Source organism: Strongylocentrotus purpuratus, unplaced genomic scaffold (genome assembly GCF_000002235.5).
Source record: "Strongylocentrotus purpuratus isolate Spur 01 unplaced genomic scaffold, Spur_5.0 spur5_scaffold_21, whole genome shotgun sequence".
Lineage (NCBI taxonomy): Eukaryota > Metazoa > Echinodermata > Echinoidea > Camarodonta > Strongylocentrotidae > Strongylocentrotus > Strongylocentrotus purpuratus.
This window is the reverse complement of record NW_022145607.1, coordinates 6,260,953-6,280,435: the sequence shown is the minus strand read 5'-3', so window position 1 is coordinate 6,280,435 and position 19,483 is coordinate 6,260,953. Positions and strand designations below refer to the sequence as shown.

At 36.9% G+C, this 19,483-nt stretch overlaps 1 protein-coding gene across 1 annotated transcript; it reads left to right on the top strand.

Moving 5' to 3' along the window:
- Window positions 1-332: 332 nt before the first annotated feature.
- On the top strand, window positions 333-1,796 carry LOC115928190. Its single transcript, XM_030995107.1, has one exon. The coding sequence runs from the start codon at window positions 333-335 to the stop codon at window positions 1,794-1,796; it is 1,464 nt and encodes a 487-aa protein (XP_030850967.1).
- The last annotated feature ends 17,687 nt before the right edge of the window (window positions 1,797-19,483 follow it).

The following is a 19,483-nucleotide window of genomic DNA, read 5'->3' as shown; positions in this document are numbered from 1 at the left end:
TCCTCCATCAACACTCTTACGTACAGTGCCTCCTCGCGGCAACACACGGTAACTTGGTACCTCACGGTCCCAGGCAAAACTGTAAGGGATCTCGGAGTAGCTTTGGGCCCCAGAGATGCGGCGTGCAGGCCCACCGGCGTGTGGACATGCCCTGGCGTCCATCAACCAAGCTCCACCTATGGGTTAAATAGCCCCACCTATGGGAAAATAGGCGGAGAGGTCGACTTCGTAGCCCAGTAAGGCCATCAACCTAGGAGTCGGAACTCTGAAGTAAAAACCCCCATTCAACCCGCACTGGGCCAGCGTGGATGGGTAGGCCCACACAAACCTGTATGACAAACACAAATAAGCAAAGGCCCCCAGTCCCCAGCAGCTCAATTGTTCCGGACCAAGGTGGCGGCCCGATAAAGCAAGGAGCAGGGGGTGCTAAGAATCCCTGGGTACGGACAGGCCACCAATGGAAACCGAACATTGCAACCTATAACGTAAGATCACTACTTCAAGAAGAGAGACTACTGGAACTCGAGGAAGAACTACAAGGAATAAAGTGGGACATCGTTGGACTGGGTGAAGCCCGCAGACGAGGAGAAGAACTCACAGTACTGAAAAGTGGGCACCATTTCTACCATATAGGAAAGAAGAATAAGATTGAAGCAGGAGTAGGATTCCTGGTTCACAAAAGCATCGCCGGTAACATTTCTGAAATAAAAGGAATAAATGAACGTCTGGCACAAATAACAATAAAAATCAATAAGAGGTACAAAATCAAGATTATCCAAGTCTATGCTCCAACTTCAACACACGACGATGAAGAGGTAGAGAACCTCTACGAAGAAATAACAGACGTGATGAAATGCAGTAAAACACAGTTCACAATAGTCATGGGTGACTTTAACGCCAAGGTCGGAAAAAGAGAGGAAGGAGAAGGAAGCACAATCGGCCCCTTCGGAAGTGGGCAAAGAAACGACAGGGGCGACCGACTTCTTGAATTTGCCATTAGCAACAAAATGAAAATAATGAACACTTTCTTCAAGAAAGAAGCATCCAGGAAATGGACATGGAAAAGCCCAGGCAGGAACACAAAGAATGAAATTGATTTCATACTAACTGATAACCCTCACATCATCCAAGACGTGAAAACAATCAGCAAGGTGAACGTGGGAAGTGACCACAGGATAGTAATGGGCAAGATGAAAATCAACACCCGACTAGAGAGGCAAAAACTCCTAAAACCAAAACAAAGTAGCATCAACCTAGAGAAACTAAAAGAGAAAAGAACAGAATTTCAACTAGAGTTGAAAAACCAATTCCAACTTTTGACGGACAAATGCACAGACGAAGAAGGAAACAGATCTCTTGAAACATGGACTGATCTGCTAGTGGAAAAAACCCAAGAAACCGCCATAAAGATCGCAGGGAAAAAACCAAAAACCTGTGAAAACAAGATATCAGAATCTACCAGAAAACTCATGGAAAAAAGAAGGAACATGAAATCAGAAGGCATAGGCATCCAAAATGTTGAATACGTAGAAACCTGCAAAACAGTAAGGAAAAAGCTACGTGAAGACATCCGTAGTTACAACGCAACGATGATCAAATCCACAATTGAGGAAAACAGAAGCCTGAAGAAAACTTACAAGAAACTAGCACATGGAAAACAGAAAATCACAAACCTCCTCGACAGATATGGACAAGAAATCACAGATCAGGACCAGATACTTCAAAGAATTGAAGAGTTTTATGAACAACTATACAATAGCAATAAAGAGACAGAAGATCCAGGAGAACCACGATAAGAGATCCCAGTTGTAACTGATTGGGAGGTTCAACATGCAATAAATCAAATGAAGAGAGGGAAGTCACCAGGCCCAGACAACATACTTATAGACACAATCAAAGAAGGAGGAGACACTATAAATGAGGAACTAGCCAAACTTTACAATGCATGTATGCAAACGAGGAAGATACCACATCAATGGAAAGAAGCCACAATGATAATTCTGCACAAAAAGGGGGACAAGCGAGATCTAAAGAACTACAGACCCATCAGCCTCCTTTCAAACCTGTATAAGCTGTACACAAAAATCATCACCAACAGGCTAGAGAAAATCCTTGATAACAACCAACCAAGGGAGCAGGCAGGCTTCAGAAGGGGTTTCTCAACTATGAACCACATCCACACCATTGATCAACTGAAAGAAAAATGCCAAGAGTTCAACATCCCTCTATGCATAGCATTCGTAGATTACGAAAAGGCATTTGATTCCGTAGAAACCTATGCAGTACTGAAGGCACTTCAAGACCAAGGAATCAACAAGGCATACATCAAAATCCTTAAAGACATTTACTCAGACTGCTACAACACTGTCAGAATGCACAAGGCCAGCAACAAAATCATGATAAGAAAGGGAGTTAGACAGGGAGACACCGGCTCACCAAAATTCTTCACTGCTTGCCTAGAGAGCATCTTCAAAACATTAGACTGGTCATCAAAGGGAATCAACATAAATGGGGAAAACATGAGTCACCTAAGATTTGCAGACGATATTGTCATCATATCTCACAACTTAAACGACCTCGAAACAATGCTGCAAGAACTGGACGATGCAAGCCAACTAACAGGCCTCAAAATGAACATGAAGAAGACTAAAGTCATGGCAGGATCAGCCAAAGATCCAAAACAAATCCAAGTGAACGGTACCAAAATGGAGCAAGTAGAGGAGTATATCTACTTAGGGCAACGTTTCTCCCTCCAAGACAAAAATCAAGACAACGAAATAAGAAGAAGAATCAAAGCTGGATGGCGAGCCTTTGGCAGATACAGCACCATCATGAAAGGCAAACTTCCATTGTGCCTGAAAAAGAAAGTATATAACCAGTGCATCATCCCAGCAATCTCATACGCTGCAGAAACATGGACGCTAACTTCAAAAATGGAAAAAAAACTAGCAGCCTCGCAATACAACATGGAAAGAAGTATTCTAAGCATCACATACAAAGACAGAAAAACGAACAAATGGATCAGGGAACAGACAAAAGTCCAGGACATCATTGAAACAGTGAAAAGAAGGAAATGGAATTGGGCGGGCCACATCAGCCGCAGGAATGACAATCGCTGGAGCTCAGCAATCACTCACTGGACACCATATGAGGGAAAACGAAACAGGGGACGTCAAAGAAAAAGATGGCGAGACGAGCTGCAACAGTTCTGGGGACAGACAAATTGGCACCAACAGGCGCTGAACAGAAGCATTTGGAAACATCATGCTGAGGCCTTCATCCTGCAGTGGATTGACAACGGCTGATGAAGTAAAGTAAAGTTTTGAACTAATTCGACAAAATATCACTTCAAAATTATTACATTTGTGGGTGAAATTATTACATTTGTGGGTAAAGTGTTATTACATTTGTGGGTGTTATTACATTTGTGGGTAAAGTGTTATTACATTTGTGGGCGTTATTACATTTGAAGGGAAAACAGATGTAATAAATTTGAAGGGATATTTTGTCGATTTTGTTCAAAACTAAAACCCTGTAATAAAGCATGGGTATAGCGCGCAGTATTTAATCCAGACCCGTTTATTTCAAAAATATAAAAAAAATCTTCAAAACTAAGACCCCAGAATCCTTTTCCTGTGGAATAACGTGAGAATCGAGCGCTTTCTTAAGACCCCACCATCTTCCAAACTAAGACCCGGTACTAAAGCATGGGTTTAGGGCGTAGTTTTTCTTCCAGACCCGGTTATTTCAAAACTTTTTAAAAATCTTCAAAACTAAGACCCCATCATCTTATGGCTGTGGAAGAACATGAGTATTGAGCGTAGTCTTTCCTCCAGACCCGGTTATTCAAAAGTTAAAGAAAACATATAATATATAATATAATAATTATATAATATAATTTCTCCCATTCTAAAATATATCATGAGAAGTAAAGACAGACCACCTAATTCGTCCCATGACGAATTAAATTTCTAGTTCTTTATTTTTATTTCTCCCCCTTTTTTGTTCCAAGGATAACTCACGATCAGTTGTGTTAATTTCTTTCAATTTTGGCACAGTCATACATCATTGTCATGAGACATTTTTCGTCCGTACGTGTCCCCGCGCGCGTTGTGCAAGCTCAAAGCGCGCGTAAAAGGTCAAATTCAAAATGTTTACATGATTTGGATTCCTCTTACCGTAATCAACAATTTACATTAATTTCAGTCATTCTTGACCTTTTATAAGGCCATAAGCGCGCGTCAAAGTTCAAACTTCGCGCGTGCTGCCAAGGGCAATATAATGCATATTTGATCAAAAACATGCCATTTTAAAATTCGTAATAGCTCTTCAGATGGTCCGTCGACCCCCAATTTTTATATCATGGTTGGAAAAAGCATGAGTTGGAGATATGATTTCATACCACCTAAACTCGTACAAAGTGAAAGAAAGTCATCATATTGGCATCTAAACTATAAAATAAAGTATTTTGTTGATGACGTCATTTTTGTCTTTGTTTAATTGAGGTTATTTCGCTTAATGGTGATCGATTTTCTCCCAGATTTTGATATGTTGTAGCTGAGATAATTTTCTACAAGAAATATGTCATTTATTCTTCATTTGGATGACGTCATTATAGTGAAATATTCAATTAAACGCGGCAATGCATAATATGTCATATTTGCGTGTTATGTCTATGGGAGGTCACTTTTTCAAAACATGAATCTGCATGATAATGTGTTTTGACCAGTATCTCGATTGTTATTCAACAGTTTTCTCCCAAATATTAGTATGTTGTAGCTGAGACTATATGTTATCTAAATCATCCCTCATTTTAACGATAAGATTATAATCAACATTATTAGGATTATCATCATCATCATCATCATCACCATTACTATCATGATCATCGTCATCATGATTGTTTGCATGTCTATGTAACTTCTCCCATTCTCAAATCTATCATAAGAAGTGAAAACAGACCACCTAATTCGTCCCCATGACGAATTGAATTTCTAGTTATCATTGTTGTCGTCATCATCATCACCGTCGTCGTTAAATTGTAATCATCATCATCATCATTATTAGTATTATTATTATTAGTAGTAGTAGTAGTAGTAGTGAAGTAGTAGTAGTATTAGTATAGTAGCAGTATGATAGAGTAGTACTATACTTCCGTGGGGAATATATTTGTTGTCACTGCCAGGATTATCGAAGAGGCAGGGACGAGCATTCCTGACATCGCAACCAGTTTGGCGCGCCGGAAGCACTTTGGGATTGGGTCGAGTGGGGGTGGGGAATATTCCAGGGGGCTCACCCTCCAGAGGCAGTGGCGTAATGCGCAAAAAACGTTTTTGGGGCAGAAGAAAAATCTGCATCGCCACCACTCTTACACGTAACATGCAGGCCCCTGGCGGAAGTTTTTCGAAGTGAAGTATCAACAATCTGGTAGAGCGTATAGCGAGCAAAATGAGTTGAGCGCAAATTGACGTGGAGTGGGGTCCAGGGGCTTTGTCCCGTCAGGGGTCAAGGGGTGGAGCCCCCAGAAGCTCATGGGTTGTAGGTATGTACTTACGGTCCGATGAGCATCCATGGGCCCACGTTAGGGCCCTTAATGGGGTCCAGAGGACGGAGCCCCTGTAAGCTCAGGAGATTTAGGCATTTAATTACGCCAAGATGAGCATATTTGGATACCTCATTTGTGAAACTAGCAGGCCACTCGTTTTTTTCTTCCTTTCTTCTTTAACATACTTTTTCAAAAAATGTAGGCCCTGACAATACTTCACAATAAGCATATTTGTTGGTTGCCTGATTGTAATTTTTTCAACAAACTCATAAAAAGATTTATAATTTACAAAAAAAATGAGAATAAATCCCTGAAAATCATGTCATTTCAGCAACAATTGTAAACCACTGGTATCGAATTAGAAAAAAATCACTTTGTAATTTTATTTGGGGAGCAACTGTCCCTCCCCCCCCCCCCCCCTCATCAGGGTTCAGGGGCTCATGTCTTCTCACCCCTATAATAAAAAATACACACACGCTTTCTTATCCTCTCACAATAAATTTCCAGGATACATAATTATGCGCGTATCTCTATTATAAAATCCTCCATTGATGAATTTAGGGGCATGCGGAATGTTTAGGAAATTTTAAGTTCACTTTCCTTTTCTTTGAATGGAATATCATTTTAATTTGATTAAATTCAGGTTTTATTATTTTTGTATGTTCTTTTTGGTTACAAAATAGTAATCAGTTATACTGCTTTACTGCTGATTTTTTTTTTTTTTTTTTTTTTTTTTTTTTGGGGGGGGGGGTGGAAATTCGTTTTGACCCCCACCCCCCCCCCCACACACACACACACAAACAACTTTTTCGTTGGGAGGAGGGCGAGTCCCCTGCCCCCACTTTTGGCGCCTATAATCGCAAGAATGGCTGGATTTCTGAACAAGGGGCACCTACAAAGGGACACATCAACAATAATAAAAACCATTTTTAGATATTTGCATTAAGGCCTTCATCAAGATTGTGAATACACTACCACGAATGTCATCAATATTTGTTTATTTCTTTACGTGGAACAACATATTGTTTAAAGGTAATACAAAGTTTTGGGAAATTTTGAAAATTGGGTTGATAGTGATTATTTACAATTTTGATATATTTTGATGCCCCTGTGGATGTATTATAAGCACTAGAAAATTTAGCCCCTCAAACACTTCTGCTTTCGAGAAAAATTGAATATAAAAATTTACCGGTGCTCCCGGTAAATGTTGATAAATTTCAAATAGCGCCTACGGCCGTACAATAGTAGCTGCGTCTATGAAAATCTAAGAATATGTAGTTGAGATATATAATTTCCAAACGGGAATAGCTAATCGGTCAATTTTAGTCAAGAAACATTGTTTTATAGCTTAATTGATATATTGACCTTGAGAGGGAGCTATACAACATAAACAGTTTATTATTTACAATTTCATAAATTTAGACTCAATTTCAACCTCGAGAATGATCACTGAATATTGTAGGATCGCATATGCTTTTAATATGTTCATTTGAACAAAATTCATGACCCCATACCAAAACTTTGTATTACCTTTAAGCAACGTACGGTACTTCGCAATTTGGTGTGATGGACTGAATATCGATTTTCGAGCAAGCGAGCAAAACTAAGTTTGGGTGATTTATTTTTTTCTATTTTTTTCTTGCCCAGTTGAAAGGTAATACATAGAGGAATACCTCAGTGAAATATTTAATTCCGGTATGCACAATAAGGGTATAAATTTACTGCTTCAAACAGCAAAATCCTACATATTCACAGTTTTAGTGCAAAAGTGACTTATTTTATAAATCTTTCAATTCAACATAATTTTTTTAAGTTATTGATATGAAATTGCTCTCACATATTCCTGATAGTTCATTTCGTTAAATGAATGGGTTAAAATTAATAGAAACACAATCTTCATGATATATTATAGGGTAATTCAATGAAAAATTGACTAATTATCCATGTTTTTTTAAAAATCCAGAAGAAATGTTTAGATCTCCGCGATGTACCGCTTAAATTTTAATACCACCATTTTTTCTGATGTCTAAGCTTCAATTTGATACCAAATTTGGCTGACCAATCTTGCCCATTGTTATGTTAGAGCCGATTTCCCTTGCCACATTGCCCCGAAAAATGTTGTTTTTTGGGGTCCGCGGCTGAATCATGAAGGATTCGTGGTCATAAATCACGGCGCGAGGGGGCGCGTGACACGTGTTCTGACACCGCGGACGAAAATAAACACATTTTTCGAGGCAATGTTGCAAGGAAAACGGCTCTAACATAATAACGGGCAGAATCGGGCAGCCAAATCTGGTATCAACTTAAAGCTTAGACACCAAAAAAATGTTGGTAATAAAATTTAAGCGAAAATCCCTGGAAATCTGATTTCCTCTGGATTTATAAAAAATAAATCCCCAAACATGAGTTTTGGCACATATTGGTTCCTCCCTGGCCCACTGTGCGGCGGTATGTTCGGCGGTTCAAGAGGGAACATATGCCGTCCTTATTATCATTCTGGGGGTTTTCAATTAGAATGTCTGGTTTCTTTGATTGTTAATTAATCGCTATCCTGTGTATTTACAAGCAAAAGATTTTAGTTATCAGAATCGGGTCATATCCCCTTTTGTATGGATTGACATGCCATTACATTTATATACACTAAACTCATTATAATTTGACAAGTAATAGCTTTGCAATTATGTTCATTCTCTATGGGATGTCGTCTGCTTGGACAGTATTGGTCCATATAGTGACGTCATTAAAACATCGTTATATTCCGGCAAATCTCTCGTATATCCCAGCTGCTATGGAGGTGGTTGTATTTGTATATTTATAAATCACCCGATATGTAGTTGACCTAAAAGTTGTACGATGGCCATATGTTAGCTTACCAGTTTCTAGTGATACATTAGTTGACATATTTGTGATTTTCATTGAATTTCACCTTTAACTATTATTTATAAAACCCCAAAGGCCCAAGCGCAAGCCTAACTTTGGATTTGTTTGCATGCTTGTAAAAGTATCTTCTTATTTCAAAATATAGAACGTACAAAGTTTTTGTTATATTCTTATGATTTTCATGAAGATAGCCCACCTACATGTATAGTGCCTGTATATCTTATGAAGGGAATACAAAGTATGTGGGTAAAATAAAGTGAGTTTTAGAGATAAGCCTACTCAAGAGAACCGATACATTAACAGTCACCAATGCATCGGACTGTAATGTGAAAAACTGGGCCAACACCAGGGGCGGCGATTTCTTTTCATGACCAGGGGGGACGAAATGCGAGGAACGAGGGAAGAGTGACGTAATGAGCAAAAACGTTTTTTGGGGGGGAGAAAAAAATCCGCATCATCACCGCTCTTACATGTTACATGCAGGCCCCGCGGAACGTTTTTCAAGGTGGGAGTGGGGGGGGGGGGGCTAAAGTATTTGCGATCAGATAGAGCAAAGCAAGTGGGGCATAAATTGGCGTGGGGTCCTGGGGCGGAGTGCCATGAAGCTCAGAGTTTTTAGGCATTTAATAAAGGTCAGATGAGCATATTTTGATACCTTATTTGTGACACTTGCATGCAGGTCACTAATCGGAGTGGGGTCCAGGGGGCGAAGCCCCCAGAAGCTCAGCGGTTGTAGGCATTAAATAACGATCAGATGAGCATCTAGGGGCCGCCTTAGGGCCCTTAGTGGGGTCTAAGGGCGGAGCCCCCGGAAGCTCAGGGTTTTAGGCTTTTGAATATGGTCAGATGAGCATCCAGTGGCCCGCCGAGGGCCCTGGTGGGGTCCAGGGGGAAAACAAACAAAGTACTGTTTTCACACTTCACTTTTCTACAATATTTACTTGTACATTTTGAAGAATATTATGCGAGGGAGCAAAGCTCCCGAGCCAGAAGATTTTCGCATTTTTATTTGTCTAAACGCTGCACTCTTGGGCCCTCCAAAGCCTAATAGTGTGTTACAGTCTTTAGTCAGTATTTGCTGTACATTATTTTTTTGCACTTTTTCAAATTTTCTGGGGGGACGATCCCCCCCCCCTACAAAAATCGAGGGGGGGACGTGTCTCCCCCCCCCCCCCCCGTCCCCCCGGGATCGCCGCCCCTGGCCAACACTAATGTGACTAAAACTCGATGAAAATGTCACTGTTTAATCATAAAAATGCTTTTCAAATAGTTTTAAAATGAGTCTCTCAATCATAGTTTTGTCGGTGAATCTCATGTAACATGCGCGATTATAGCTGCAGCATATTCAGGACTCCATGATATCAGACAGGGCATGCAAACAAAGACTCAGAGTACAGGGACTGTGATTGGTCAGTTGCACTCTGGGATCTAAAACCCTAGCTGTGATTGGTCAATTAAGGAACAGCTATGACAGCATCACCATTGCAGAATGGCTGTCTGCTACATTCTGCAACTTCATATCAAAATTGTGAACAAATTTGGAGATATCTACACTGTTGATCATAAAGTTGGAATATCGTTATTTTACCCCAATTTATGCAATTATTTTGACAATGATTTATTCCTAATAGATCTAGATAATAGTATACATTCTCAGATGTTATTAAATGATAATTTTCCAGTGTTTGTTTTGCGTGACTGCTAAAGCATGTGTATGCTACTATGCTTATCAACTAGGGGACCTAAGCCCTTAAAGTCACAAATGAGAGTAATGAAGATTAATGCCCAACAAAAGGGCACTAATATAGCACATCGACACGTTTTTGATCCTAGGGCCTCACAGTTACGGGGCCATTGATTTGCCACTGAACCATGACTGTACGCAGCGGGGGCTAGGGTAGGGGCAGTTCCCACAAAAATTATCAATAATTCATTGCCAAGTACAAAATATATACCCCAACGTTGACCAAATTTGAGAGAATTGCCCTCCGAATTCTCATCCTTCAAGAAAATTGCGAAATAACTTCAACTTGCTCTAAAATGACGATGCTCATACCTACGCCAATGAAATTTGGCATACACATGTATCAAAGCTCGTGACAACTTTCTGATACCTTTGGTAAAATTTGATGACGTCAGCTCAAAATTATGGCCCAAAATGTTGAATTTGTTATTGATTACGTAGCAGCCCGTTAAATACGTGCAATACATTGCACGCAGATGCAATGGTGTCAAACTCAAGTTTAAGTTCAGTTTATTTCACATCCGATAATTTTTTTTTACAGCATTATAGATTCTAATGCAATTATTTAAAATGCAATATATATAATATATGATAAGAACAAATACAACAACAACAGTAACACTAAAAATGATTAATGGGTGGAGTAGGGATAGAAGGAACCAGAAAAGGCCATTGGCCTATCTAGGCTGGTCCCCTTTTCTACAACCCCGAAAGTAAAATCTTCAGTAATAAAAAGTAAAATATTGACAATATAGACATTACATTAACCAAGACATACATACACAAATACATAGGGCAGGCAGAATTAATAAAAGCTTTAAAAAAAAGTATATTGTAACTTGATTTTTGTTTGTGTTTAAAATTACGCTTAACACTAGACAATGTCGGATATGCTTTGAAAGAATCTGGTAAGTAGTTCCACATGATGGATCCTTTATATTTAATAACTGTTCTTGAAAATTATAGCGAAATGAAGGAACAAAAGTTTGTTTGAATTTCTAGTACTATATTGACTTATATCTCTATTAAAAATAAAATAATTATTAAAACAATCAGATAAAGTAGTTGTATTGTACATGTAAGAGAACATAAAAGCTCAAATACTTATATCATATAAATCATAAAGTTTTTAAAAAAACTTCAACTTTAAAAAAAAAATGTACCTGTATGTGCTCTATAATATGACTTCGTTATAACCCTGACGGCTCTTTTTTGTAATAAAATAGCTTTTGACGCAAATACGAAGCGCAATTGCCCCATACAAAAATGGAAAAAGGACGATCAACTCTCTCGAAGACTTGAACAATTAACAGTGATCTTACTAGTTACTACATTGTCTTGCCATGGTCAGATAACCATGTCTGGTTTTAAGTGTGCCATTTATGTACAGTTTGTACTTTGTTGACATGCTTTGTTTTTTGTATCTTGTATCTTATATACTTTTTTTGCTTTTCATTATGCTTGATGTTACAATTTTCCTTGTTTTTCATTTCCCTTCTCTTCATTCCCCATTTCTGAGTCTATCCCAGTTTCCTTTCCCGTTCCCCCTTTTCTCAGTACCCTACATGAACTGCTGAATATGAGTTTATTTCACCTTATGCAGTTTTTTTTTGTCACATTTTCTCCTTTCTTGCATGTTTGTCTGTATTGCCAGCCACCTACTTTACAATACTTTCATGTAATGTTGCACATTCAGTATCAATATGGCTCAAATGGATGATGAAATTTGTAGATTTTATGAAGACAATATGAGCAATTTATGTGACGGTTATGATATCCCTAATGTTAATTGTAATTATCATACAGAAGATCAATTTTTTGAAACAGCATCTAAATATAATCATGCAAACAGTGGCTTAACTCTTCTTCATATAAACATGCGTAGTGTTTGTAAGAATTTTGACAAAATGTTAAGATTCATTGATAATATTAATCTAGGACGTGTAATACTTGGTGTCACTGAGACATGGTTTACGAGTGAAGCCGATAGGAGCCTTTTTTTTCTATTTCTGGTTTTAATCTTGTTAACAACAATATACAAAGTAGACGTGGAGGAGGTGTTGCTTTGTATATTCCTTCCCAAGAAGAATACCAGATACATCACGATCTTGATATAATGTCAGATCATATAGAAACTATCTTTGTTGAGATTGATAACCCTGGTCAAAAGAATCATTTTATAGGAGTTGTATATAGGCCCCCAAATGGTAACTTTAATGATTTTGTAAATGAAATTCAGTCAATTTTAGACAATCCACTTTTAGTTGGAAAGTCACTCTATCTTATGGGAGACTTTAATTTGAATTTATTACTGTGTAATAACGATAATCGAATTGATGTTTTTCTGAACATGTTAATGTCTTTCTCATTATTGCCCCTAATCACTAAGCCAACAAGAATAACAGAAGTTTCCAGTACTTTAATTGACAATATTTTTTGTAATGTACAACCATATCCACCCTCTGGAATTATAGTATCTGACATGTCTGATCATTTTCCTGTATACTGTATGTTGTCTTCGGTGAAATTAAATTTTGAGCCTAGAGGCCGCACGTCTGTCCGTAAAGGAACTCCTGAAAATATTGCCAAATTGAGAGAGGCATTAATTGCAACTGATTGGAATGATGTTCTTTCAGACCAAAATGTTGAAAGTGCTTTTGATAGTTTCTTTAATAAATTCATGTTGTTGTATGGTGAGAATGTTCCTCTGGTTGAATATAAAAAGAAGAATTATAATAAAGTTCCTCGTATGCCATGGATAACTAAATCAATATTAAGGTCAATTACTAAGAAAAATAAGTTGTATTATCAATATAAAAGGAGAAGCTCTGATTTTTTGTGGAGGAAGTATTCTAATTATAGAAATACTCTTACTTCTGTATTGCGTGATGCTAAGAAAAAAATATTACTCTGCTCAATTTCAAATGACATTTAATAATATTAAGAATACATGGAAAGTAATTAGAAGTTTTTTTTAAACTATCAGTAAAAACTACAAATATCAAATGTATAAATGTGAATGGTTGTTCCGTAGAAGATAGACAAATTATTGTGGACAATTTTAATGATTATTTTTGTAATGTCGGGCTGAAACTTCAGGACTCTATTCCTAGATGTCAGAAAAGCTTTATTGAGTTTATGCAAGAACCCAATATAGATAGCCTGTTTTTAATGCCCACAAATGAAATAGAATTGTTTAAGCTTGTGAGCTCGCTTAAAAGTAATAAGAGTCCTGGCTTTGATGGCATAAAAAATGAATTAATTAAGGATATTATACATGGAATTGTGATACCACTTGTTCATATTTATAATTTGTCTTTCTTGTCTGGTATTGTACCAGGACAAATGAAAATTGCTAAGGTAGTGCTAATATTTAAAAAGGGTGATCCTCAAACATTAAGTAATTCTAGACCCATTTCATTATTGACATCCTTTTCAAAGCTTTTAGAAAAGCTTATATATGATAGAACAGTGATATTTTTAAAAAAAGACTAAAATATTTTCAAAATTCCAGTTTGGCTTTTGTGAAAAGCACACCACTACACATGCAATTTTACACTTTGTTGAAAAAATAGCTCAAGCACTAGATGGTCACCTTCATACAATTGGTTTATTTTTGGATTTCTCTAAGGCGTTTGATACGGTTGATCATGAAATTTTAATAAGTAAATTGTCATATTATGGAGTGAGGGGCATCGCTCTTAGCTGGTTCAGGAGCTATTTAACAGGCAGAAAACAATATGTATCATTAAATGGAACTGACTCAAGTCATCAAACTATATCTTGTGGTGTCCCTCAGGGGTCCCTTCTTGGCCCCCTTCTTTTTATATTATATATAAATGTTTTTTATCTTTCATCTGATGTACTATCTTTCATATTTTTTGCAGATGATTCAAGTGTATTTTTTTCTCATAAAAACCCTGAAGTTTTATTAGATACAGTTAATATTGAATTAAAGAAAGTTATTTTGTGGATTCATGCAAATAAGTTGTACTTGAATCTTCAAAAGACAAACTATATGTTTTTTAGTAACTCCCTAAAGGATGGACCTGGAAATGTATTTTTTGATGATGTTGAGAAGCTGTCTCGGGCATCTCATTGTACTAATATTTGTAAAGTCGTGTCTAGAAATACTGGTGTTTTTTATAAATTAAGTTCTTTTGTCCCACAAGAAATTTTGCTTATTTTGTATTCTACTTTAATTTTGCCTTATCTCAATTATGAAGTGCTGGCATGGGGGAAGTCATTGAAAACACAATTAGATAAGATTTGTGTTGCCCAAAATAGGGTGGTTAGAGTTGTTTTTAATGCGAGCTATCGTGCTCATTCAAATGTTTTGTTCTACAGTAATAAGCTTTTGAAGGTTGAAGACATTTACTTTATACAGTTAGGCGCAATTATGTATGGTTTTGAAAATGGTACTCTCCCAAATGCGTTAGTACAAATATTTCGAAAGAACAATCAAATTCATAGCTATAATACAAGGCAGGCAACTGCACTTCATATTCCACGTGTAAGAACTGATTTTGCTCTGAAGACGCTGGCTTGTACTGGTCCCAAATTTTGGAACTCACTTCCTATCAATGTAACTAGATCTGTCAGCTTCTGTTTTTAAACGCAAATTGAAACTAGACATAATACTTGTTTGGAACAAGTATAGGTGGGCTGGTCAACTAAAATTTGAGACAAAATAGAGCAAAAATAAGCGAGATACTGCTAAAAAGACAAGGTCATGTAGATTCATGATGTGAACGAAATTGATGATGATGATGATGATCGTCATGATGATGATGATGATGATAATAATGATGATCATGATGATGTCGATGATGATTATCATCATTATGATCATGATGATCATGATGATAATGATGATGATCATGATGATGATCATGATGATCATGATGATATTTTCGATGATCATGAGCGTGATCTTGACATCTTATTGAAAAAATGAGGGATGATTAAGATAGCATATAGTCTCAGCTACGACATATTCAAAATCAACAAAATTCAAGCAGAAATAACGGCGTTATTGCTCGCAAAAGACATGAATGTATAGAATCCAGATTTGAGAAAAAGTCATCTCCCATAGGGATTACACGCAAAAAGTAATGGATCAAGTGAAAATAGTGTAATAATAAAGTAAAGAGGAGTGTTTATTACACTTGCGATTCTACATGTTTTAATAGTCAAAGGAGGTGGTACAGTGAAAGGCCAAAAAGAAAAAAAAAGGGAAGAAAAAAAATTCTTGGAGACGCCCGGACTCGAACCAGGGATCTCGAGGTAGGAAGTCAAATGCGTTACCGATATACCAAAACATTTCCCATAGCGATTACACGTAAACAAAAAATGGAATTCTCAAATCCCACTTTGCAAGTGAAATATGAGCATGATCCCGGCATCTGATCGAAAAATAAAGGGCACACTTATGATAGCTTATTGTCTCAGCTAGAACATACTAAAAGCTCAGCGAAAACGAAACTAAAACGACGGAGATATTGCTTGTGAAAGACGGGAATGTAAAATCCAGTTTTGAGAAAAAGTCATGTCCCATAGAGAATACACGCAAAATGTGAAAAATTGACATGCCTCCTTTAATCGCTAAAATACGGCATGATGCCTTTGTCAAAATGAAAAATGATGATATTTGAGCTTGTAGAGAATTAATTTAGCTACATCATATCGAAATTTGGAAGAAAATCGATCAATATTTACAGAGATACAATCAATTTTCCATAAATATGCTGACGTCATAATATGCAAATTTGTATTTTGAGTTCCACGGCCATTATGATGATGTCACGATACACCTAATGGCCAAATGAGACATGGAATCATATCTCCCACTCATACTCTATCTAAATATGAAAAAATTGAAGGTCACGGTTCATTCCAAAGAGCTATAATGGATTTTGTATAGGCATGTTTTTGCCCATATATGCTATGTATTAAAAGAGCTCGCGCGCACTGACATTTATCTTGAATTGACGCTCATCTTGTTATTAATGGTCATAAAGAGATAAACATGGTATCAAATTCCTTGAAAAAAATATAAGAAATATCATGAAAACAAAAAATGGCGATTTTATGTTTTGTAATGGCGTTACGCGCGAAAACGCGCGCGCATGCGCTTACGCGCGATTTTTTATAAAATGCTTTAAATGACCTGAAACGTATGCAAAACAAATTTGAGACGATTTTGAGCATTTAAAAATTTTGCGCGCGCATTGACGCGCGGACGTACGCGCACGCGCGCGTTTTTTGACCTGAAATTGACCGGATGGATATTGACCTTAATCATGATAAATATGAATGAGAAATGGTTTTTGGTTATGAAGATATGATCAAGAGTTTATTTTCAGAAAATTTCACAAAATGGCGCCTAGATGACGTAATCAGTCAAGGTCAAGGTTGAACAAATTTCTGTGTTTTGTTCTAATGCCTATACATATTTGTGCCAAATTTCAAGGTATTTGATTGAACCAATTTAAAGTTATCTTGCTCACAAAAAAGTGGGTCGAAATAAGAAAAATAAAGAATAAAGAATAACTAGACATATAATACTTGTTTGGAACAAGTATAGGTGGGCTGGTCAACTAAAATTTGACACAAAATAGAGCAAAAATAAGCGAGATACTGTTAAAAAAAACAATGTCATATAAATTAATGATGTGAAAGAAATTCACCTTCCTTAAGCATAGCACGCAACTTGAGAAATTTCTGATATGTGCCCTTTAATCGTTATTTTTACTATAATGACGTCATCAAGATGAAAAATGATGGCTCTTGAGCTTGTAGAGAATTGTCTTAGCTACATCATATCGAAATTTGGAAGAAAATCGATCAATATTTACAGAGATACAATCAATTTTACATAAATATGCTGACTTCATAATATGCAAATTCGTATTTTGAGTTCCAAGGCCATTATGATGATGTCACGATACACTTAATGGCCAAATGAGACATGGAATCATATCTCCCACTCATACTCTATCTAAATATGAAAACAAATTGAAGATCACGGTTCATTCCAAAGAGCTATAATGGATTTTGTATAGGCATGTTTTTGCCCATATATGCTATGTATTAAAAGAGCTCGCGCGCACCGACATTTTTCTTGAATTGACGCTCATCTTGTTATTAATGGTCATAAAGAGATAAACATGGTATCAAATTCCTCGAACAAATATTAGAAATATCAAGAAAGAAAAAAAAATGGCGATTCTATGTTTTGTGATGGTGTTACGCGCGAAAACGCGCGCGCATGCGCGTGTGCGCGATTTTTTAAGAAACGCTTAAAATGACCTGAAACGTATCCAAAATAAATTTGAGACGATTTTGAGCATTTTAAAATTTTGCGCGCGCATTGACGCGCGGACGTTCGCGCACGCGCGCATTTTTTGACCCGAAATTGACCGGATGGATATTGACCTTCATCATGATAAATATGAATGAGAAATGGTTTTTGGTTATGAAGATATGATCAAGAGTTTATTTTCAGAAAATTGCACAAAATGGCGCCTAGATGACGTCATGAGTCAAGGTCAAGGTTGAAAACATTTCTGTGTTTTTTTCTAATGCCTCTACATATGTGTGCCAAATTTTAAGGTATTTGATTGAACCATTTTTAAGTTATCTTGCTCACAAAAAAGTGGGTCGAAATAAGAAAAATAAACTAGATTTGTAATACTTGTTTGGAACAAGTATAGGTGGGCTGATCCAACAAAAAAATGAGACAAACTAAAGGGTACATTTGAGATAGCTTTTTGTCTCAGCTACAACATACTCGAAGTTCAGCGTAAATGAAGCTAAAACGGCGTAGATATTGCTCGCGAAAGACGGGAATGTAGAATTGAGTTTTGAGAAAAAGTCATGTCCCTTAGAGAATACACGCAAAATGTGAAAAATTGACATGCCTCCTTTAATCGCAAAAATACGACATGATGCTTTAAGTTCGTCAAAATTAACAATTGTGAAGATTTCATTTGTAGAAAATTGTCTCAGCTAGAACATTTCAAAATTTGGAAGAAAATCAATCAACATTTAGAGAGATACAATCGATTTTCCATAAATATGCTGACGTCATAATATGCAAATTGGAATTTTGAGTTCGGAGGCCATTCTGATGACGTCATGAGTTAATTGAGGGTCAAATGAAACATGAAATCATATCTCCAATTTATTCTCTATCAAAATATGAAAACAAAATTGGGGTCACCCTGCAGCCTAAAGAGCTACAATGGATTTTGTATAGGCATGTTTTTGCCCATATATGCTATGTATTAAAAGAACTCGCGCGCACGGACATTTATCTTGAATTGACGCTCATCTTGTTATTAATGGTCATAAAGAGACAAACATGGTATCAATTTGTTTATAAAAATATGTGAAATATTATGAAAAAAAAATGGCGATTCTATGTTGTGTAATAGTTTTACGCGCGAAAACGCGCGCGCATACGCGTGTGCGCGATTTTTTATAAAATGCTTAGAATCGGCTAAAACGTATGCAAAATTATTTTGAGACGATTTTGAGCATTTTAAAATTTTGCGCGCTCATTGACGCGCGGACGTACGCGCACGCGCGCTTTATTTGACCTGCAATTGACCGGACGGATATTGACCTTGATCATGATAAAAATGAATGAGAAATAGCGTTTGGTTAAGAAGATATGATCATGAGTTGATTTTCGTAAAATTTTACAAAATGGCGCCTAGATGACGTCATCAGTCAACGTCAAGGTTGAAAAAATTTCTGTGTTTTGTACATATGCCTATACATATGTGTGCCAAATTTCAAGGCATTTGATCGAGCCATTTTCAAGTTATCTTGCCAACAAAAAAGTGGTTAGAAATAAGAAAAATATTTAACTAGATTTGTAATACTTGTTTGGAACAAGTATAGGTGGGCTGGTCGAACTAAAATTTGAGACAAAATAAAGGGTACATTTGAGATAGCTTATTGTCTCAGCTACAACATACTTGAAGTTCAGCGTAAACAAAGCTAAACGACAGAGATATTGCTCGCGAAAGAATCCAGTTTTGAGAAAAACTCATGTCCCATAGAGAATACACGCAAAATGTGAAAAATTGACATGCCTTTTTTAATCGCAAAAATTCGCCCTGATGCCTTTGTCAAAATGAAAATTTGGGCCAATTTTATTTGTAGAAATTGTCTCAGCTAAAACATATCAACATTTTGAAGACAATCGATCAATATTTACAGAGAAACAATCAATTTTCCGTAAATATGTTGACGTCATAATATGCAAATTGAAATTTTGAGTTTGGAGGCCATTATGATGACGT